General features: G+C 37.9%; 1 protein-coding gene across 2 annotated transcripts in view; it reads left to right on the top strand.

Annotated features, from left to right (window-relative positions):
- The first annotated feature begins 3,720 nt into the window (after positions 1–3,720).
- The window catches only part of NRAP (nebulin related anchoring protein), a 53,781-nt gene continuing 32,997 nt past the window's right edge, over positions 3,721–24,504 (top strand). Inside the window, exons 1-14 of one of the 2 annotated variants that reach the window (XM_054832779.1) lie at positions 3,721–6,033; positions 6,297–6,391; positions 7,094–7,172; positions 10,207–10,311; positions 10,857–10,961; positions 11,626–11,733; positions 12,581–12,685; positions 13,271–13,378; positions 14,224–14,328; positions 16,718–16,822; positions 18,722–18,838; positions 20,618–20,722; positions 21,669–21,776; positions 22,481–22,585. In XM_054832779.1, the coding sequence (XP_054688754.1) occupies positions 5,962–6,033; positions 6,297–6,391; positions 7,094–7,172; positions 10,207–10,311; positions 10,857–10,961; positions 11,626–11,733; positions 12,581–12,685; positions 13,271–13,378; positions 14,224–14,328; positions 16,718–16,822; positions 18,722–18,838; positions 20,618–20,722; positions 21,669–21,776; positions 22,481–22,585 (1,422 nt within the window). In that variant the 5' untranslated portion in view covers positions 3,721–5,961. Of the gene's footprint in view, positions 6,034–6,296; positions 6,392–7,093; positions 7,182–10,206; positions 10,312–10,856; positions 10,962–11,625; positions 11,734–12,580; positions 12,686–13,270; positions 13,379–14,223; positions 14,329–16,717; positions 16,823–18,721; positions 18,839–20,617; positions 20,723–21,668; positions 21,777–22,480; positions 22,586–24,504 lie in introns of both variants that reach the window. The other variant, XM_054832777.1, reaches the window with a different exon arrangement.

A 24,504-nucleotide genomic window follows, 5' to 3' on the forward strand; every position in this document is an offset into this window, starting at 1 on the left:
CTTGCGGGCCCGTCCCCGGGGCGGTGGGGCCTCGGCCTCTGCCTTCGCCCGGCGCCGCGGTGGGTCAGGTGTGGGGTTGGGGGAAGCGACGGCTCCTCCTGCCCCGCTCCCCAGCCGGCTCCCCTGGCCCGGGCCCTCCTTGCTTCCCTGGTAATAACGGCTTCATCACAGCAAAAACGAAATTACCACTTTTTAATAGCTGTGCTCTGTCACACCCCTGCAAAAGAAGAGCCTTAAGTTTCATGGTGACACGAGATTGTCTAGATCTAAGGAAATTTTTTCTCTTATATAAACTTCAGTGGCGTTTCCTTATCTTTCCAATTATTCAGTGTGTTGCATCTCTGCTAATTACGATATCCTACTGTGTAGCGGTTGCATCAGGCCCAGCAGTCCAGTACATGGACTGAAGATTGGCACAGTCTTGCTAATTACTCCTGGATGCGGGCTCCATTCCTGCAAAATCATACACCTGCCCAGCAGTGTGTGGTGTTTAACATTCACTACCTGAAGAGATTTACATCAAAGCGACATTTTTCAGTGTAACTGCCTCATAATTGGCACAAAACACAGGCATGGTAACAAACAGCCTTTTGCTTCACGACAGGTCACTGCTTCGATGTGATGGAGGAGCATCTGAACGGCGTGGCGGCTCTTGCCGTGTGTCTGTGTGCTGCTGCTGGGGCCATTCTCTGCTTCGTGGGATTATGCCTATAGCTCCTGGTTGGATGTGTAGCCAAAGTTTTCTCCTGAAAATCAAACTAACAGAATCCCATGGTTCCTCTCGTGCCATCTGTTAGCCGCTGCTTTTCAAGAAGACAGCACCACTTCCAAATCCATAATGGATCATTATGGGCAACAGAGACACTGGAAATGTATAGATCTTCAAGTAAATGCGTGGAGAGGAGATGAGGGAGACTGTGCTGTCTTCAGCAATGACTGGCAGTGGCACCTGAGCTTCAGGACATCCAAATGTGCTTTCCTGACAATGTGTGTGGGGGTTACCTAGGAAATCCAGAAGCTATTTGCCAGCTGTGACCTTCTGTATCTTGATGAAAATGTTTATCCATTGCCATCTAGTCCCCATAGCTGAATTAGTAGGCCTAGAAATAGCTTTTTTCTAAAAGTCATTGTATTGCTATTGAAAAAGGAGTATTGTATCTGATAATGCTTGCCAGTTTTCAAGAGTTTACTAATAGATTTGTGTATGGGGAATTTCTGACTCAAACTGTTGATGAAACCCCTATTTCTATTTTCTTTTCACATTGGTTGCTGGCATTGACAAAGAGAAAGGCTGATTCCTCAGTGTGCTGCAATACCTTTCTTAACTACATGTTAGATTAACCAATTTTAATACAGTATAAGGTGCTAGATGATTCAGAAAATCTTATTTTCAGTAATGAGTAAGGGAGAAATTGAAAGGATAGTAGAAGTCAAAGGAGGTATCTTGCTTCAGGGCATAGAGTGATTGCTACCTGGGGAAGGGTCAGGAAGGAAAAATTTTCTCATGTATAATATTGCACAGCTGGCCGTATGCATTACTGGGCAGGGAGAAGAGCCAGCAGTGTGATACCTATAGCACCAGCATTCCTTTTCTTACCCCAGGAGACTCATTGTACTCCCTAAAAACATTAACAATGAAGCCTTTTACTGGATATTTCCATTGCAGAAAATAAGTGTTTAACTACCATGTAAGCAGCTGCAGGATGACAATGGAGCGTGCCTTTGGGAAATTGAAAGGTAGACGGCAGGTACAAACTAGAAGGCTTGAGGCAACTAAATAGTACCTGTCTGGAATAATAACTGTGTGCTGTGTTCTGCACAACATCCGTGAAAACAAGGATGGGGCTTTGCTGAGACCTGGGAGGCAGATGTGGGGATACATTGAGGATGGAGGATTTGAGTGACTTGCGAGGTGTTCCCTCTTAAATAGCAGTGGTTAGAATTTTTACAGAGTTTTGCAAGAAAGGATGAATGGTTTTAATATGCTGTGGGGAATACGTGGGCTGTTCGGTAGAATGATGCATCTCAGTCAACTTGGTGTGTGTGTTTTGGTGGGATTTCTCTGTAATCAGGCAGGGATGATCTGTTGCACATGCCATGTTTTATGAGTTTTAAACCTGGGTCATTTTTAGGTTATTATACATGATAAATGGGAATATTTGGCCACTGGAGGTCTCATTGTATGCACATGGGCTGTGCTGTGCATGCTTTGCACACATTTCTTCAAGCGTTCAGCTTAAATTGTAGCACGTCCTCACCAGTTCTTTCTCTGCTCTGTAACAGTGATGCCTTCTTAGCCTGTTGGTTCTTTTTTCCATTTCTCTCTACTCCCTCTCTTGCTTTCTTTTGCTCTATTAGAAGCATTTGCAAAATACCCACGCTCTCAAGTTTTCCTGACACTGGCAACAAAGGGAAAGTGTAAGCACAGATCCTTTTAGTCATGAAATGTAAACAGTTGTTGGTTGGTTTCCAAAACAGCAAAACTGTAAAAAGCTACTGTACAAGTTTGGAAGACAATCCTTTAGACTTTTTTCTTCAAGTCTTGGGAGATCCTAGTGTTGCTAAATCTTTTCCAGCTTTGTTTTGATGTTTTTGCAAGCTGGATTTGCTACTATGCTAAATTTGATTGGCATGGGGAGGCGATATGAGACAAAAGGCCCTGAGACCAGATAACTAATTAACCACGTGGTTCAGAGAAGGTTGTGATGAGGCTGGGCTAGCGTTTGAACTTTTACAGGCAGCTCTTAACAGTGGATAACACCCCCAATTTGTGTAGTGAAACAGCACCTTTTTTTTTTTTTTTTTTTTTTTTTTTTTTTTCTACAAACAGAGGGATGGTAGGGTTGCCGTAATTTCTGGTGTCTAGCTTCCCGCTATTCATGTGGCTGGAAGGGCACAGCTGCTATTCAGGAGTGACAGAGAAGGCGGCCCTGACTTGAATGTCTGTTAGGAGGTTACTTTGTATAACTAATGCATGCTTTTTAGATTCAGATTCAGGATGCAGACATGCTCCAAGGTTTCTATGCAGTTAATTCAATGAATTTGAGGAGGTTGGAGAGGTAACAATGTTTCTTCCTACTAATTTGCACTTTCAAGGTACTGAGTCCTTGTACTTTACATGTAACTGCAGTACCTTTAAACCACATTGATTAAGGTTCTACTGTTAAGTAAAGCCTTTTAAGATTTTCATTGATATCAAAGAGCCTTTATGGGGCCTTACCAAAGGAAGAAAAAAGCCACAATGAGCTTTTAACTGAAGAGAAAATGTCTTGCTAAGATTTGTCAAGATAACAAACTTGCACTGGTTTTGTGATTTAATTCCTTGCATGATCAAAATGCAGTGCATACTTTGTAATGAGACCATACAATGCTTGTTTTTCAATAAACTCTCTTTTCTATTAGCAACTTAGTTTTAATCCAGTGTGGTGAAGAACGGACCATGCAACATGACAGTTTTGAGGTGCTGAGAAATGGGGAAATCTTCAACAGACTCCAGCATTCTCTCACAATGGATGTGAGGGAAGTAGCGTGGCTGGGAAGGACAGCAGCTGTATAGGGCATTGTGGCTTACCGTGCTTCTCTTCTTGAATGTGCTGTAGCTTGGGAGAAGCAGGAGAACTTGGAAAATGTGTTTGCCAACTACCAGCCAAGCCGATAATATGTGTTGCTGTGAAAAGAAACAAACAGGCTTTGTACATCTTTAAATTAAGTAAGTTTTATCTGTGAAATAAAGGGCTTCTAGCTGTCTGACAGGTGTCTTGGAAGAAACACATGGTCTTACTCTTCTCAGGGACCTCTAGCATGCTCTCTGGGTGCACAGTGCATATGGGCTGTATACGCTGATGCTCCCGGCTGGAGTCCTGTCCGGATCTTCGATGTTCAAGTGGCTCCTGGATGAATTATTTGTTCTGTAGTTGCCAAGTCTTTATGGTTTTGTATGATTCAGGGATGGCTTTCAGCACCTCCCAGAACTCATTTCAGGAGAGCCTTAAGCAATGTATTGTCTGTGCTGGGACAGGAGCAGGTCATGCATCGTTTTTCTTGGCAAAGTGTGAGACAAGGGCTCTTAGCATGGATTCAGATAGAATGAAGACAACTAGGACTATCTAGAAAATACACAGTATGGTGACTCTTGGAGTAGATGAACACAAAGACGCAGCAGCTGGTAGTGTGCCCAGTGCTAAATAAGGAGGGGACAGCCTGGCCACTGTGACCCCAATATAGGTCACTTGCATAAACAGAATGGCAATCTGGGACAAGATGAAAAGCTGTGTGAGAAAGGGACTGGAAGACTTCCAAATTATTTTGGTTCACAGGTGTGGGCATGGTAAATATTATTGTGATGTAACCTGGTCAACATAAAATTGCTTCTGATCCCGTAAAGAATAACGTGTGGTAACTCAGCAGTTACTTTAATACAAGGAGTTATGTTCTGTGAACATTTTTTTTTTTTTAATGAAAGTACATCTGTTTATATACTGATATTAATTATTTACTTTGAAAGGCTTCAAGTGTTTTCAGGACGTTGTGCCATACCCATTGCTCTTCAGATTAGAGACTCTATTTTCAGCACACCAGTTGCTGACAGTACGTTGTGCCAGTACATTGTCAGCATTCAGTAAAAGTAGTAATAATAAATTAAGCAGAACTGCGTATCTCCATAGAGAGCTGAATAAGAGGCTCTCTAAGCATACACAGAAAGTTTAGCCAAAAATAATTTTGATTGAATTGTTTGTAATTTACAGAAAAGGAAAGTGATTAGCAATATCCCAGGACCACTGCAGGCATGGGAAGTGGTGCAGATGCATGGATAACTAAGTAGACTTTTACTTGGATTGAGAGAACTGTTAGCTGTGTCCCAGGGTTATGGAGCCCTGCAGCTGGAGGTATTATGATTAGGTGAGATGTAAATCTCAAATCCTGACCATTTGTAGCCAGTAGAATTTAATAGCTTCTTTTGTTTGGAGCAGACTTGCAGACCAACCCTAATAACTTGCTTGAATCCTAATATCAGGCATAATAATTCCTTATCGTTATTTGGCTGAGAAATTTTTATATTCTGATCTATGCCAGCCTACTCTTTGTGAACACTTTTAAATAGCTGCTTTGTTCATTCTATTCAAAAGTAAATGGTTCCTTTCTGAAGTTTTTCCTGTAGGAGATAGATGTTTGGATTTGTACCCATCACATTTAGAACTCTGAGATAAGAGGCTCTGCCCTTTTCACTGTGCATCCTTCTACACCTGGAGATGGAGTGACAGGTTGATGAAACAGAAATACATGAGAAATGAGTGTGCTGTGCTCTGCTGCCCATAGCATACAAGGTGAAACTGAGCAGGCACCAAGGGAAAAAAAGAATGACTTGGCTGGAACAATGGCTGTGTACCTCTTCTAGATCCAACGAAGGGTGAGGAAGCTCCAAACTCATCTCCAGCCTGTGTCTCTGGTGAGACCTCCTTTGAATATGAGGCAGGTCCTAAACACAGGGTAGTCCTCCATGAGGTCACTTACTGTATATCAGGATGAGGAGAGACTGTGACAAACTGCTGCTGCTGTATATACTTTTCATCCTGGGCTGACGACAACTGGCTTTACAGCAAAACTGAAATACTAAATGATCTGACTCTAACGTTCACATGGACATGATTCGTTTCTGTGAGTTCATTCTTCTATTTAGAGAAGGATATTGCTACCCTCCCTTACGCACTGACACAGTTGCCAAAATAACCACTCTTACTAACTGGCAGCTTTAAAAGCCAGCCTGCAGCTGACTTTGAAACAGAAGGTCAGCAGACAGAGCAACAGACTTCAGTTCAGAGCTTTAATAGGAGCCATTGACCACAGCAAAAGGCCTTGACTGGAGTGTCTAGAGTGTGCTTTGCACAGGCCAAAAAGTCACTTTCATACTCTTTGAACCTTTTGTATAAACCTATATATATTTTTCACTCTGTGGATTTCAAGATGAATGTGCAGCCGTGTGCTAGATGTGGCTATGGGGTTTACCCTGCTGAGAAGATTAACTGTATAGATCAGGTCAGTTGTCTTTCTTTATTATTTTGGACTATAATAAATGTATAGATTGGCACTTTTAACACAGTGCGAATCTCTTGGTTCCAAAATTTCTTTATTCATAACTGGGTTCAGAACTGAATTGACTTAATAGGCATGTATTTGAAGAAGAATTCTTCAAATTAATGAAATGAATGTTAAGGATCAATACTGAGATTTAAAACTCAACAGAATAATAACGAAATACAAATCATGTCTGTTTGGTTTCTGTTTTGTGGTATTTTCAGACATGGCACAAAGCCTGTTTTCACTGCGAAGTATGCAAGATGATGTTAACAGTAAACAACTTTGTTAGCCATGAGAAAAAGCCTTACTGTCAAGCGTAAGTGTGTTTTCTTTTCTTTTTTTTAAAGCAAAGGTTTAAAATGCCAAGTCATTTTAATGTGATAGAAGATCACCATTTGGACTCAGCCTGGTCCCATGTGTGATGTGAAATTATGTACCATTAGTGCCTTCGAGCATATCTTTGGATTTATGTGATTCACAAATGATGGAAAACTCTTGATACTGTATATAAAGCTTCCTCATTTTGTCCAGTGTGTTAAAAGATACCAAATTAAGTTCCATTTCAGTATTTTTGAAGAAAACAAACCCAACCATAAAATTCAGTGCTTTCCAAATCAGCGGTTAAGAGTTAACAAGGTTGAGCTAATCATCAGGAAAATGTATAAAATGCAGATTTTGGAGTTGGTTTGTTCTAGGAAGTTTTTATTTTATAATGATCAATTCCTGCCAAATTTGTCAGCAGAAAAAGGAGAGATGACAGTTGTTTTTTATTCTATTATTCTCTTTTGTTATTAGAACCACAGCATTGATATGACGATCATTAAAATTAATTTTGCTCTAGGCACCTACTTCGTATAGTAATAACTTGAATGTAATCGGAGATCTGTGTGTGAGTGGGGGAAAAGTTATGTATAGAGGGGTGGAGGCTGGTACTGTGTTTTTGATCACTCAAAAAGAACCTTTCTGGTGGGCTGTCTGGTACATTCTTAATATCCTTTTACGCTTTTTTTTTTTTTAGACATAATCCAAAAAACAATGCGTTCACAAGTGTATTTGAGACACCAATAAATATAAATGCAAAAAAACTATCGGAAGTGGTAAGTGAGGTAAGAAGCTTGAGGCCCAAATGTATTTAGCTTTGTTTTACATTCTGATATCATATTCATGTCTTGGTTTAGAAATGTATTCTTTACATAATGTAGATATGTATTCTTTACTTACCCTCCTGTGTTCTTTTAGAGCAGTAAGATCTCAGCCCAGGTTTGAATCATAATTTTTAAAATGCATTCACTCATGAGAAGGAGAGGTTAGATCTGAATTTGCTTCTACTTTCAGAAAGAAAAATGGATAGCAGTTTCTCGCCTGCCATATCTGATAATCTACATGGAAGGATTGTTCGCATTAACTGTGGGAGATACTGCCCAGAGCTATGTAAACTTAGTAACTAAATCAGAGGGGGTTGCACAGCCGTTTGAAACAAGAATGACCTACTTGCTTTATAATCTCTTCTGAAACTGATACTAAAGGGCACGAAACAAAAAGTAAATTCTATCTATCTCAGTAGGATGTAGGCAAAAGTTCTCATAAATACTTTGTCAAGTATTTCTGACAAACCTGAGATGATACTTCCTTTTGTGGGAAAAGTCCAGGGAGCTTTGCATGGTTTTGCTGAAAATGTTTTGCTAAAGCGTTCAGGATGGACTAGCTTTCCAAGCCCTTTTAACTGCATCTATCCTCTAAAAGGCTGCCGTGCCCCGGGAAACCTCTAGGGGTGCTCAAAGTCTTCTTTCTTTTCAAATGCCATTCTTTTCTGCCTTGCATTGTTTTCCTCCACATAGGTTTGTTTCAAACTTGCATTTTAAGAATTTAATGAAATGAGAAACATAGAGACAGCCAATAACTGATAGCAATCTCACTTCCATGTGTAATATTGTAAACCAGTGTGTTTCAATGTGATTAGCCATCATTAAAATAAAAGGAAGTTGTATTTCTTACAGCGTATTAAATTCATTCTGATGTTCTGTATTAGCTGTACAAAGTTAATGTACATTAATAGCATGTACAATAAGATAATGTACATATATCAGACACTGTCTTTTATCATGCTTGTACAGTATTCTTATGCATCAGTTTTTGCAATATCATGGGCAGTAACTATTTCAGCAGTGACTATCACACTTACTTTAAACTATGTGTGACAGATCTGGTCAGGAATGAATTTGGGATTACTGCAGGTTCTATTTCTGGTTTTAGGCAGTGATATGAGACTCTGATACTTCCAGTGTATGTGAATATACACTCCAGGCAAATTATAGCTCAAAGATCACTTTCCCTTGTTTTTTACACCTAAAGCACCTTCTGTCCTTTTCAATCACATAATGAGGTTCTGCTCCAGAGAGACAATTGCTAAGGGTACTAAAGAAGCTGATTCTACAGTACTTAAAGGGAGTACTTCTGTAGAAATTATGAGTGCAGGAAAACTTTTCCATTGATAGATGTATAAAATAATGCTAACTTGGGAAAAAGTTTCAATTGATGCTGTAGTTTGTTGGGGTTTTTAAAGTAAGATTATTTCTTATGCAGAAAATAAAACATGTTTCTTCAATCCTAACATGATGTTCTCACATAAGTCTTATGTTGAGGCACCGACTCAAATGCAGAGATAAAAATTCAGCTCACTCACTTTACACAGAATTTCTGTGTGAGCAGACAAATCATTCATCTCTCTGTGCTTCTGTACTTAATTTATAAAATGGGAATAATGATACACATGCTCAGTGATTTTTCTGTCCAGTCAGTTTAGATTTTGCACTCTTCGGGACAAGGACTGTGAATTTTTGCATCTGTAGAGTGAGTTGTATAACAGAGCTGTGATTGCGGTTGGATTTCTGTATGCTATCATGATAAAAGTGACAGTAGGAAAATGTACTAAATATAGTAATCATCTACATTTACACAGTCATGATATTTTGTGGACGCTGTGCAGGGCAATAGAAGAGTAGAATATTGTCCACCAGGTAATAGTTCTTTCATCTAATGCTGCATTGATATGTTCTGCTTAAAATTTCTTAGGGATTTCAATCCTCACAGATTATTTCCCCTAAAAGTATTATCTAAAGACCAAATTATTCTTTCAGAACTTCATTCCAGATTTCAGGTCTAATATGCTACTCCTTTACAGATGTACAGCTCCAATAATAGCAGAAATCTTAGGCAGAAGCTGAGTGTGGATTAGAGAGTACAGTTTTGACCTTAGAGCTAAATGCAATCTTCTCTTCCATGAAAACTCCTTTGCCAAGAATGGGCGGTGTGGAGGAAGTACTTATGTCATCTTGGTGGTTTTAGTCTTTGCATGGCATAGAGCTACGGGCTATGTGGCCTTTTTGTACGTAAGCAGGGTGTAAGTGGTGTTGCTCTAAAGAGGGAGAGGGAGGAAAAGGTAGAGTTTTGCAAGCTCTCAGAAGGTGGGCTGTGGAGATTTTGTGGATCAGGTGTGTTTGTCATAGTCCGTTGGTTTCTGCATTCCTATCATACATAAATGCATCTTCAGGGTGAGTTGGCACCGAAAACCGGGCTGGTCCCTAGCAATTGGAGATCTAACACACAGGTAAACACGATGACTAGAGTAAATCATCTTAAACTGAGTAGTGTTGTTGCTGCCACCCGGAGAATTAGTTCTGTGCAGTCACATTGTTCCTCTTGTGTTGGTATTGATGATTTCTGCACTGAAACAGATAAGGAACTAACATAGCTGAAAGCTAACACAGCAAAAACCGACATTCTAATTCCCTGGTCTAATTTGCCCCACGGCTGCCTGTCTGATGGTGTCTGTGTGATAGACAAGAATAATGGTCGCCTAGTAGGGCCAGAGGTGTTTTTGAAAGTAGCCTTCCTTTAGACTGGTTTAAGGTGCAGCCAAAAGTAGCAGGCACTGAAGTGGGTTAGTGATGGTGGGAATTGCACTGTTTTTGTTGTTTTGTCTCCTTTTGTTGCTGCAGTTCATGCAGGCTCCATATCACTGTGGACTAAGAGACTGTGTTCACCTTGTTTGTCTCCCTTCTTTTTCTCCTAAGAGAGGTGTGTGTTAGTCTATACTAACAAACTACTAATACCAAGTCAATTTTTTTACAGATAAAATATCGAGAAGAGGGTGAACAAATCAAATCAGTCTTTCAATGGGATGTAAGGTCCAGAGAAATTGAACCTGCCTATAAAGCCCAACAGTTGGCCGCCCAGGTAAGAAATATCCCTCAAGTCTCCAAGCCACTAGACTGCAGCAGACCAAGGATTGGCCTTGGCAGTCCTGATTGTTGGGGTTTTACTCACAGCATTACAATGCTAAAAAAGCCATAGCTTCTCATTTGACTAAATTTTTCAAGGCAGCATAGCTTGATTATAGCTTAGGGTGCAAGAATCAGAAGATGAGGAAGGAAGAGTGTATCTATACAGTTAGCTGTTTGGACTGCTGCATGTACAGCCATACTCAATGTGTCTTCTTTCTACTGACACTGGAGCTTCACAAGCGGTCAGATTCCCAGGGGGAATAATTTGAGTCTCAGTCCAGGATCCTAGATCCTGACATCTTGATGTCAGTTCTTGTTGTACAAGCTCTGTCCTGGTATTCTGAAGGTATGTGCAGTGTAGGCCTTGTGCTGTATGGCTGCAGAGGGTAAATTTCACTTCCACAGCAGTGCGTGTGTTTCCTTTTTTTCGGTCAGTTCAGCTGTTTGTGTATTAAAACACAGGTGAGTATTTGTAGTTATTTAATTTTTGTTTTGTAGAATGCTTACTATGCTGCCTATCAGGAGGGAAAATCATGGTACTCGGGAACAATCCCAGATCCTGAGATGGTGAGGATAACACAGGCACAGAAGACTCTGAGTGATGTAAGTGGGCTGATGTTTGGAATAGCTTTATTTTCATGGGCTATCTTATTCTAAAGACTTAGCAGTGCATCTAAGCCAACCTTTGGTAAGATGTTACCAAAGGAGAGACTGACATGTTTGCTTCTGTCAATAACAATATTTAACCATGTAAGTGATTGAAGTCACAGTACAATGCTATTGCCCTTCCAGGAAATCATACATTTATATATTTATGTAATTGAGAAGCACTTCAAATACTGACCAAAGATATCTGAGGTGAACTTTATTATATCCTGATCTAGCAGGCACTGGTGTTTCCCTCAGTAGAGCAGAACTCATGATGGAAAACGTCTTATTTTCCAGAGCAGACCTTTCATTGACTGTATTTCCATGACTGATGAAAATCACTCCTGAATTATGACTGATTGTCTGTGCCCATACAATGGGTTAGTGACTCAGTCAACATAGTCAATTAAGAGTGGATAACTGATATGAATGAGGAATGTTTTCTGTTGTATGTAGGAAATATTTCTACCTAACAAACTTATAAGGTGTAATTTCTTTAATTTTTTTACTTTTAATTAAAGTGATACATACCTTTAGGAAGTAAGCATTAAAAAAGAAATCACATTAAACTACAATGGATTCTTCTGTAACAACAGAACAAAAAATGTTCATTTTCTAGTTTCAATATACAGAAGAATATGAGCCACGGAGAGGCAAAGGCAGCTTTCCCGCTATGATCACTCCAGGTTATCAGGTCGCTAAGAGAGCCACCCAACTAAGCAGTAACGTAAGTCACATTTTTTTTTTTTTAATGTTATGTTAGATTTCTGAATTTAGAGACTCCTGGGTTTAGGCCATTTGCTTTAGACAGTAGGTTCTGTGATGGATATTTGTTGTACTCTTAGTTCCGCAAAATGAGAAACCTTTATCGTGATGCAGGAAACAGAGTTAACAAACTACTTGGCTTGGGAAGACAATCATAAATGGCAAGGTAGATATTTTCTGAAATATGTAGCCACTTTTGCTGTAATTTATCACAGCCTGAAAGAGATTGTGAATCACCGTAAAATGTTTATTTAATTCATTACCTTTATTTTCTATTTATGGCTTTATTAATCTATTTATTTACATCTGACGTTTTTCGCTTGCATTATTATTTGAAGTTAAATACCATAATATGGAATAAAAATACTGTGATATTTAATTTAATTATGCACACAGAAAATTGCTTATTTATAAAAAATAATAATTCAACAGAAAAAGATCAAATAAAAATAAATTCAGTAGAAATTATTTTAAAGTATTGCATTGTTTTCTGCAAACACGGTCTGCATTGTCATTGCAGTGTGGTCTTAGTGTTTTGGGCCATTAATGACTATTCTCATAATGTTTTAATCAAATGTATGGCTCACATAAATCTAGTATAATTTGAAAATTCGATTATCTGGTTCCATTTCTGTCTGCTTCTGGCATTCACTTTAAGGAAATTGGGCCTTAAATATACTGATAGCTTGACCATACAGTGGGGAGTGTCATGACTGCTGTTGCTCATTTTCTCTTGCAGTCTTCTGATAGAAAATGCATATCTGCTGCTTATTGTTTGTAATACGTATTTTGTATGTTTCGTCCCTCAGGTAGAATACAAGCGGGGACATGAAGAGAGAGTTTCAAAGTTCACCTCTGTTGTAGACACTCCAGATATACTTCATGCAAAGGTTGGAGGACAGCTTTCAAGTAATGTAAGTGAAACAGAATAGGTTGGGCTGGTTTTGACTCTGCAAGCGGCTCTTAGGACACTTATAAATCACTTAAAAATATGAACATAAAGAAAAGTAAAAAATTAATATTTGAAAGGCAGACTCTTGAAATGTGTATTGCCTTAAAATATTCTTGATACGTTTTACCATTAAGTATTTAATACTTCCAGTTCTAAAGACCATATTCGGTTCTAGGCCATTTTAGGGGCTAGCTGTCAGAACTGAAGGTGGAGAACTAGTAGCATGGCATCTGGGTGCCATGCAAGGTAAAGAAGGAAGCTGCCTAACTCTAACATAAATAGAGCAGGCATCTTGCAGGCAATGTCAGTATTTTCTTTAAACAACTGAGATCCATCCTATACACTGAATGAGACACAGAGGTCCTGCAGAAAATACAGCATCATATAGTTGAAGACTACATTGCAAAAATTAAGACTTCATGGCTCATCTTCCTTTTGGCAGATGACAGCTGTTGAATGCCTGACTTTGCAACTTTAAGAATTGATTATGTGTGCAATCAAGATACATTTGATCTAATTGCTCATGAACTGTCTTGGATTTTTACAGTTGAAATACACAGAAGACTTTGAAGAACGGATAGGGAAAGGCAGCTTTCCTGCTATGATCACTCCAGCTTATGAAATAGCCAAGAGAGCGAATGAATTAGCCAGTGATGTAAGTGTCAAAGCAAAGTCACTTTTTTTTTTCTTTAAAAGGCACTGTAACAGGATATCAGTATTGCTTCAAAATGTACAGTTAATTGTGTTTTGTCATTGGAGACTGAAAGGAAAGCTCTTTTTATTGGAGAAGATAACATATTGTGCTAACCCAATGGAAGTGAATTTAAAACATTATTAAGAGTCATTGAGGAAAATAAGAAGAGATCTGTAATTTTTAAGGCAAAAGCAACTGACTCTAAAACATTTAAATGTTTTTATTTGCCTCTGATCTGTGGAAAACCTTTCATTTATGTCAGCAAACACACATGGTGATTAAAGGGCAGCATCAGGCTATAGGCATTATTTTGACTTCAGCAAAGGTAGTGTAAATCTTGGTCTAAACTTCAAGGTTCATTGTCTAAAATTCCCTTGATCATTTGGGATATCAGCATCTTTCAGAAACAAGCCCATTTATTAATGGTGTTCAGATGACCCTGTGGTAAAAAAAAGTGCTCTGTAGTAACCATGAATTTACATTGCAATCAGTTCTATATTTTTAACCTGCTGGAGCACCAGGGATTAGCCACTGACAAGCAGGGGGTACTGAACACACTGAACTAATGGTCTGGGTTGAACTGGCAAGTCCCATGTTTCTAGTGCATTGTTAAGAAGTACACCACTATTTTTGTTTTTATATCTTCAAGTGGCATATGTGACTTCTGTAGATTGATGACAATGGGAATTTTGACAATCTTTTATTGTCAACATGTGCATGTTGTTGATTAGTATTTATTATGCAGCATCTATGTACCAGACTAAACTCATCCAGATGATTCTTTTCCTTTTCTTTTTTCCTGTTAGGTAAAGTATCATCAAAGTTATGAAAAAGAGATCAAGGGAAAAGCCAGCCATACAGCTGGAACAGATGTTACTTTTGCAAGAAAAAATGTAGATCAATATGGCCAGGTATGCAACATCTGAGAGATACCCATGCTGATGTTGATCAATACTATGGCTGATTGCTCAAGACTTTAGAAACTGCAGTGAGACCTATTTTCACTTGCTTTCCTGTATGAGAAAGCAAGGTCTCAAAGGAAAAGATGGTGTGCAACAGCACCATGCTCTGAATGTGTATAATACATTCGTCACTGGCACTTACAAGATGAGACTTCAGGGTGCATGCAATGTCACTGCATGATCCTTATGGTAGGATCATTCCGAAAGGTAAGCCTTACCTTGGCAGCTTTTATCTGTGTGCATGTATGCACTATACATTTCTATTGTGGTGGTGTTACGTATCACACTGAAATGTGTTTACTTGTGGAAACTTTCCCATTCCATAAGAAAGAAACAGTAAATTCAGTTAGGAGAAAAAGTGAAAGGGCTGTGAAATGGTAGAAAGTTAGTAGATATTTAAGCATCTTTTCCCTGCCAGTATTTTTAGAAATTTTAGAAGCTTTGCAGTTCTAAATATGCGCAAGTAGAACTGAAGATCGTACACAATTTCTTAGATTTCAGCTCTTCTACAAAAGTGGTATTGTAAGCTTGACAAGTTGTAGTTCTGCATTTGTGGATCCAAATAGGCTTTAGCTCTGTTTTAGTCGGTGGCATTCGTTTTGCTTTTATTTAATTTTTAAGGGAATGCAATAATTTTGTGGTCTCCCAAAATGCATCCAAAGTTTTATTCCAATTAAGTCAGGGAAATAGTACAGCTAAATAGAAATGAGTACAGCTAAAGGGAATTTGAAAGGAATTGAATAGTGGTTTTGTATAATAAAAACTGTATGTTAGTCTTAGGTTTTTCGTCCTAGCTCCTCATGAGACCCATATACTTTGGAGAAATGAAGGAACAGAGAATATATTGTCCTAAGACATTTGGGAGTTTTACATTTCTTCAATTCTGTCCAAACCTACATCTTGTAATGTGTGAAAAGCAAACCATCCTTGAAGAATATGGGTTTAGAATATGTCGCATTGAAGGCTTCAATTAGTTTCTGTCTTTTGAACTACTACAAGTTTTAGTAAGAATAAACAAATAAAATGAGTTTGAAAAAGCGCTAATTGCATTTTCTAGTATTGGAATGCTGCTATCTTTAGAATTAATTTAAGTTTTTTCTTTTCTTTGAAAGTATCTTTGAAACTTCAGTCACAGACTTCAAATTTAATTTGAGTTTTAATCTTCATAGATTGGATTCTGATATTTTATTCAAATAAAATAGAGCCACTGAAATTAATGGATCTTTCTGAGTGAAGTGTGACTTAACATGGGTAAAGGGATTAGATTTCTAACTGTTGAGATCATGATGGTACATCATACAGATAAATATATAACAAGACAATTTAAGGAATCTTACTGTAAAATTCCTATGTGCTGAACACCTGGTTTGTTAATGTTTAAAAATCTTAGAAGTGGCAAAAATTAATTATCTGGAAGATTCTTGACCTGCCACACTTTTTTTTTTTTTTTTTTTTTTACTTAAACTGGCTCTTTGCAGCAAAGAATTTATAAAATATTACAGAGAAAACACATTACACTGTATCTTACTTGTTTGTATACTTACCATATTCTCCCCAGATCTTGCCATACAAAGCTTTGACATCGTCATTGTGTATTACCATTTTAAAAAAAGCTCCAGTATTTTGTTATTAAATTATCAAAAGGCTTTTCAAATTGCCAAACATTTACACATAAGCTTATCTGTAGATAGATTTAAGAGTATTAATTCCACAACAATTATTTTTTTAAATCAAGCAAATGAAATTTTGTGATTTTGTTCCTTAAGGAGTTTACCACTTTAATATCTAGATATTTCTGCTTCATTAGTGAATCCCTCTTCAAAATATATCACTGCACTAGAGAAATATTATTTTTGGTCAGTTATGATGTGAGAAATGGCCATGGGGAGATCAAAAGACTTCTGTCATGTCACAGAGGAAGGCTGACCCTATGCTAGACTTGGAAAGTTAAAGCAAATCTCCTGGCTACCCAAACCATTAGATATTTTTATAGTTTTCCAGGGCAACATATATTGACAAAGAGAAGGGCTAGCAGATATCATTTTTGTAAAAACTGAGGTGAGATTAGAGGGATGTATGTCATTGCATACTTGAATGCTATCTTGACCGCAGCTAATTGCTACCTCAATTCCACTTGCAATGCAACACAAGTAATTTTTACAGGCACAGTTAATGGGTGATTTTATTCTTAGAGTTGGTAATTTTATTCTCTTTTTCATAAAAAAATGATAAAATGAAGCAATGCACTTTCCTACTATCAAGGACTATAGGGCTTTGTGAAATCACCATGGCCCCACCTGCTCATGTATGACGAGTAAACACTCTGAATTTTCTTCAGGATTATATGGATGAGTATGAAGAACGCAGAGGGAAAGGAAGCTTTCCTGCTATGATCACTCCAGCTTATCAAAATGCCAAGAAAGCAAATGAATTGGCAAGTGATGTAAGTATGAAACCTGAGTCAATACAATTCATAAACAATTAAAACCAGCAGTTTGTCAGAGCAGTGCCTGGGAGGAGAATGCTAAAATTACACTTGAGAAGTAAACAACAATGACATTTGACTGCATTGCTGAGAACTGGATGGCTCAGGGGATTAATAACATCCATTAATAGAAGGGGACACAGCTCCAACTTGCATGAGGGAGGAGATGGATGTAGCAACTAATGGGGATCCCTACTGTTAGGTTAACCCTCCTGGCAAATCTGCACCTGTATTATTAATGAAACCTTCAACTGCCTTAATCATCCTGTGGACTACTGTGGTATTCCCAGTAGTGAATAAATGGAGGATGAATGAGCTGAACTGGTTTTGATATTTTGATGTATCATGCCTCTAGCGCAAAGCAAGTCATATGGAGGAAAAGAAACCACGGAGTACAACACTGTCACTTCACAAGCCTGAACTTATTTCTAGGCTGGGGATTTTTAGTTTTGGGTGGTAAGCTAAAGAATCGGCAAAAAAGGTGGTGATGTGCTATTCTGGCATGCAGCCCGTTGATTAAAGAGCATCAGTCCTATTTGAGGAGACCATTTCTAGTAGTGTCAATAAATGGGTCAGTCTGTAGGTCCCTACCCTGTGGCTGCTGTGAAGGGTTCCTGCAAGTGACAGCCTTTGTAGTGCGGACACCTGTCCCACATGGAACTATCTGAGCTGGTGGGCTTGGTCTATTTTCTGGGGAGCTAATAGATGGTTGACTCTTTCAGCTTGTCCTAGCCTGGACTAGACACTAGTGGTAAACTAGAGTGAAAAGATCAGTCATTTTCTGTTACTTGAGCTTATGACTGAGAGAATATAAAAAACCTGAAACCTTCTGTGACCAATCCCTATTTTGATGACAAACTCAGTGATCCCCTGTTTAAACATGAAATATTTAACCTTTCCAGATAAAGGTGGCAGTTTCATGGGTTTTCAAAATACTAATGGTCAGTAGTTTCCTTATTAATTTGTAATACCTGGAGTGAGGAGAAGGGTTGGTTCATGGCAGTGACATTTGCACATTAGAGTACTTATCAAGCTGCCTCATATCTTTAAAGCCTGAGAAACTGTGTGCAGACTTGGAAAATAAAAAAACCCAAACACTTTGCACTTCAGCACATTTAAAATAATTGGTTATTTTGTACATTATGAATCTAATTTTTGAAGCAGTAACATAAGATGAAGAACATAAGCATCTCCTTTGTATGCAAGAAATATTGAAATATATTCCAAACAGGGTTTTTGCTGGACCAAGTTTGGCAAAAAGCCAATATAAGTATTATCTCTCTTCCCCCATCCAAGCCCAATTTAAGTCAATAACCTGACGTCTAAATTAAATTAGCAGATCCCTTATTTCAATCTTCATTTGGTAGAGAAATGTAATTCCCTTAAAAACATAAGTTCAAAAAGATACAGCTTTTCTAAAAAGCTGGTTTCTACAAAAGGAGAAGTTTGCAGAGCACTTGATGACTATCTGTAATTTTCTGACTAGAAGTCTAAAATTAAAGTACTGAGAATTAACTTCAGTAATAGAAGAGAACACAAGCTCCAACCAGTCACTAGCCAGGAATCTGCTAGTTATCTGTTCAAGCCATAAACAACAACCAATGCTGTTCAATCTATCTAAAAATGGATTTAAAAAAATACTGTCTAGTCAGGTGGCTTGACAGGGATTGTTAGAGCTGTGATTTTATATGTGGTTTATTTCAGGAAGTAACAACCCGCGGTGTTTCAACTGAGCAAGTTCTATTTGCTTATCAAAGCAAAAATAGGAAAAATCTTATCCCGACTCATGAAGCCAGTCTAAATAGCAATGGTGAAAAGACAGACATCTATTTTATAATTTTCCCTACTTCTTTTCAGATAAAATACAAGAAAGATCTTTCCAAGATGAAAGGTGCAGCTCACTTTCACTCGCTAAAGGCTGAAGACAACTTAGTCCTTAAACAAGCCCAAAGTGTTAACAAGCTTGTCAGTGAGGTAAGGGGTTGAATCGATCTGTTAACAAGTTGAGAGCAGCTCATACAAACATTTGTGTCTGATGGATAAGGACTACAAATATAAAAAGTTGTTGTTCTTATTACCCCAAATGTAGCAAAAATTATCTGTGTGTAGCACAGTAACTGGAGAGAAAGGTGCAAGAACAGATCTTCAGGTGCTGTTATCAAGCACTTCCAATGATCTGTATGAAAGTATGGGAAATAATATGGATGAAAGTATGGGAAATTAACCCCAGAAGAGTAATTCTAATTATGGTCACATGAAAAATAGGAATCTAAAAAAAACCCCCAAACCTGAATTGTGCTGCTAATCTGCTGTGAAGTTATAATCATAAATGCTTTAGGATGACTTGGGTGTGTACCTTAGTGTGTTTCAAAGAAGGTTCTACTGATAGTTAAAAAATAAAACCAACAGAGCCAAAATTTGTACAGTTCTGTTAATGCAGGTTTCTGTTTTCTTCCATCATGTGAAAGACTGAGAGTTACTGATAATGCATTCTTCTGCTTGGCAAGGGAAGATTGCTAGGGAATTCTCAGTAGATTCTGAATTATTAATTTATTTATAGTGTCATATCAGCTATAAAGCTATTAATAAATGTGAGTTTCTAGAGCTTCCCCATGGCAGTTTAAAAACTTATACTCTTGAGATGTCAAAGTATAAAACCTTCAATAATGAAAAACCCCTGGAAGTAGGACTGGAAGGGGCCTCCTGGGCCAATGATTCCTGGCTCCTGCTGTTTCGGCACAGTATCATATAATCCTCCTCTTCTAATTTCTAGCCTACATTTATTCCTGTCCACTTTATTACTATTGTGTTTTGTGCCAACATCACCCTTTAGTTTAAAAAGTTCTTCTCCCTGCATGATTACCTTTCTGAGATGCTTACAAACGGATATAATTTTCTTCTCTCTGTTTTCCTAGACTAAGCAAGCCAAATTCTCATCTCTCACAGTCTTTCACTGCAGCTGTTACAGGCTGAGTGCATGTTCCTTAAACAGGAATGACTGTAAGAGTACATAAGTTCTTGATGAGGTCTTGCTGGAACCTGGTACATAGCATGCGCGCTTCCTGCTAAAAAGTCTCCTCTTGCTCCTGCCTTGGACTGCTTTTGCCTTTTTCATGGCTGTGTTACTTTGGCGTCTCGCCATCTTTCTGTGGTCAGCCTACATATGAACAGTTTTCTCTTTCTTAGCCTTTCCAGGTGATGAGCACTTATAGCTGAAATTTTTATGACTACTCTCTACATATATTAACCTCTACATTGCTGAATTTAGTCCTATTCCTATTATCCCTTTTAATATCACCCTCAACATTCCTACTTCAGAGCAAAGGTACTTAATGAAAATATTAAACCAATTCTGAATTTAAACTTTGAAGAATTCTGCTGGTAAACTTCCCCCTGTTCAAACCTTCCTGTTGTAAAACAGCCATTGCTTTTTCTGCTTTTGTTTGCTCCACACTCACCTTAAAATTCCTTCATAGATCCTTGTTTTTATTAATAATTTTCCCCGTGGCACTGTCTCATACACTTTGCCGAGGTCCAACTGGATGAAATTGATTGCAGTTCTTTTGTCTATAAAGGGAGAACTGAGTATATGAAAATCATCTTCATGTTAATTTTTATCATATGCCATGTGATGAAAGCCATGTATCATAATCTCTGAGCAGTGGGTCTGGCTAATAAAAAGTGTGTGGAGGAACTTGACAGAGCAGGTTAAGGTTTTACCATATCTTTCCCTTGTGCACTTTTGTCACTAAGGTGGAGTATAAGAAGGATCTCGGAAACAACAGAGGCTACAGCATGAACTACTGTGATACTCCGCAATTCAAGAATATGAGCAAGATCTCAAAATTCACCAGTGATGTAAGTTTTCAGTACCTCATGTGTGGCTTGCTTAACCTGGTAGCTGCTGGAATTGCAAGTCATCTGTGTGTGTGTTTCAGATAAGTGTGCACTGGGAATTTGATTATAACTGATTTTAACCCATAGCTGTACAGCACCTATCCTAGTCTGTCCTTAGGATCAGTGGGGTTCATTTAATATAGGATTATGAAAAGAACTATTATGATATATGGAAGACAGGTTACTTACAACGGACTGCTAATCTATACAAGTAGCTGGCAGTTGTTACTGCTGTCTACCATAATTATTTCTTATTTCATTATGTATGTCCATTTCCTGACTGAAAAGGTAGGCAGAAGATACTTTACCAGAGTTAATGTCAGAGAAGAACATGTTTACTGTGTGAAGGTAATCAATATTAATAATGATACTGCTTGTATCTCATGATGCTGAAGTATAATTTTGCTTTATACTGCCTGCTATCATTCTCTGAAATCCAGGAGGAGTAAATCTTTCGCCATACAGATGAGATGGTAGAGTCATTAATTTATATTGTTGTTGAATTCCCTGCTCTGGCCTTGCTGAAAGCTGCACCAAAACACACTGGTTTTGGTAGATGATTATGTGTTCATTTATTAATGTACAAATAATGTTTCCCTGCAACTTTGTTCTAATATTTATTTCTGATGAAACAATGTGCAGCAATAGAATGCAGAGGTATCTCCTTTATGTGGCATCCAGGTGATCTGAAGAATACGTAAATGACATCTTTTAAAATAGGAAACTCACAGAGGGTTTTAGGTTTTATTTTCTAAAGTACCAAGGTTGTTGTGGACTCATGAGTTTCTGTAGTTGTGCAACACTAGTAGACCACAGCTGTAATAATTTGTCTCACTGCTGTAACACATGGAAACTCATAGAAAAACTAAATATATTTTCTCAGTGTATTTTTGCCTTTTTTTTACAGGTTAAATACAAAGAAACCTACCAGAACCAGATGAAAGGTCATTATGTAGGTATTGGCATGGACAAGCGAATGCTACATGCCATGAAAGTTGGTGGCTTGGCAAGCAATGTAAGTCTTTTTTAATCACACTTTTATGATTGTTGCTTTCTTGTCTTTATATTTTCCCAGAATTAAGTTGATAGAAAACTAGATAATATTGTACTGGGGATCTGAAGGATAGATATGTTGGGAAGAGGGGAAATTCTGCAAATCCTTTTGTACTGATTTATAGCTCACTGTGTGGAAGAAGTTAAAATAAGCAAATTCAGTGATCTGGCAACATACTGTGCTCCTTCAGTTTTCTTTGACATCAGTAGGATGCTGAAGGTTGCTTGCCACCACCCCCAGGGTCAGACCTTTGCTGAAAAAATAGTCTTTAATGAAGATTTCTGGATTCCAATTTAATTTACTGGGTTAGTCAAGAAGCTATTTTGTTACATACCATTCCTTCAAGTACATTATTTACAAATCTGTAAGAAGCTTGAGAACTAAGCAGAAAGATAAAAGAGATGTGTCATAGGTGGAAGTTAAGTTAATGCTCCCACTGTTGGCATTGGATTAATTGAGGAGCTGAAAAAGAATCAATTAGTGGCTAAACTATGCAAATAATTTCATTTTCTTTGTCACTCATGACATTGAACTTACTTTGTTTCCTGCATTTAATATTAATATTATTGTTTCTCCTTTCCTCTTGACTGATAATTATTCAAACAAATGACAGCTTAAAAAAAAAAAAAGACTGATTTTTTTTTTTTGTTCTCCCTGTGTTTCAGATAGCCTATAAATCTGATTACAAACATGACGGTGTTGACTACAATTACCCAGCTACTCTTACTCCTTCATATCAGACAACAAGGAAGTTGGTCCCTTTGAAAGATGTAAATAATTTTATGGGGTTTTTTTCTATGACTTGTATGGCTCATCATCTCTCTATAGGAGAGATTGTGATAGATTGCCTGTGTCAAATGATGATTTAATCATGGGAGCAAACGACTAGTGATAACAAAGTTAAAGCAAAAAAGTGCAGGGAGTCCAGAAAATTTGTGTATTGCTGTGGTTATATGTGCTCTACAGATAAATGGAAGACGTCAGACTGTAGAGGATACCATACTTCAACCTCTCACAAGGATTAAGCATTGACTGATCTCATCTACCATTGGGAACTTAACCTGTGCCTTAGTTAGGAGCACAGTCACCAAGCATTAATTATAAAATTGACAGGAAGAGAGCAGTACCTCTGCAAGGCATTTCTGACTACCTAGGATGTATATAACCTGTCTTTCCATTGAAATGGCAAGAAACCAGGGGCAAGATGCTTTAGAGAGGCCATTAACATTATATGAGATTTATCTGGGCCTAAATACCTCTTCCAAGAAAAAAATGGTAGTATGAAGAAGTAGAATTGAGAACCCTGACGTTTTTGAGGAAGTACTTGATATACCTCAACTGTAAGATGCACTATTGCCTCTTGAGCAGAAATTTCAGCTTTGTCTTTGGAAAAGCTTTTAAAAAGTAGTTCACTACCTTATTACTTAGTTTGTGAGGCAATTGTATTCTTAATGAGTTCAAAGTAAACATGAGTTCATGTCCAAAATGTACAAATTAGTTCTACCCACTCTAAACATTTCAGCACTACCTGTGGCTCTACAATTCATAGTCAGCATTCGGTTTTGGAGCACGTAAATCAATTGGCCACAGAGACTCAGTTACACTAGTCATGACCATCATTTAGTAGTTTGAACAGTCCCAGGGCTCATCTGCTCACTGATAACCAACATGCTTACTTTGAACTCTTTCAGAATACAACTCTCTCGCACACTAAGCAATCACAAGAAGCAATAAATACACAGTTTCAGTTAAAAAGAAATCCCTTTTTGTGGAAGTAAAATTCTCTCTGTAAAGAAGTAGATGAACTGCTTTAAGTACCTTGATCACTCTGGACCTGTGAGATAATTCAAGCCATTTTTCCTAGATTTTGTCATTATCACAGAAAGAACAAAGTTTATGCAAGGATACCTGAGATAAGAAGGTTCACATTAAAATGGTTTCAGTAACTCAGTCTCTAGAAATATCCTCCACTTTACTGGAAAAAATGTTCTTAAACTAGTTTTAAGCAATATGATTTGCAATGTTTGCAAAGTGGTGATTAACTACAGTGAATATTAATTACGGCCTACAGAGAATAGTAATTGTGTCCTGCTGTGTGGCACTGAGTCCTTTGGCAGCAACAGGTTTGAAAGAAAGCTTCTCCATGATTTTTTATCTTGCATAATTTGAGGATTTAAGATACTTATTTTATAGCTTATTATTCCTGCTACCATGTTAATGTGTTAGGAATTTAGTGGGCTCCAATCATATCAATTGCTGACACTAAAATGTCTTCTTTTGTACCATAAATATCTATTTTTCTTCTCCTATCATCCACACAAAACTCTTGCCACACAGGGAAATTCTGTGATTAATTATTACATGAAAATTCAGTAAAGACAAAGTGTAAGAGAGTTCATTTACTCTGCACAGCATTATAGTGGGCAGAACTCTTGACAGGCAGCTACAATATTCCTTTATAGGCATAGTCTGATAAAGATAAAAATAGTCTGAGTGATGGTTAAAGATATAATTTTGATAGGAATGCTTTGGGGACCAGCTAAACCTGCATCTTTTTAAGAATTTATGCTTTTGAGGGGAAGGGGTGAAGTTCATTTTCAAAGTGGAATAAAAACTGTGACCTCAGACTAGGAAATTTTCAGAGCCTTAACTCAGATCTCATCCAAGAGAGGTTTTACCTCATCTCAAT

This window comes from Grus americana, chromosome 7, assembly GCF_028858705.1.
Source record: "Grus americana isolate bGruAme1 chromosome 7, bGruAme1.mat, whole genome shotgun sequence".
NCBI classification, from domain to species: Eukaryota; Metazoa; Chordata; class Aves; order Gruiformes; family Gruidae; genus Grus; species Grus americana.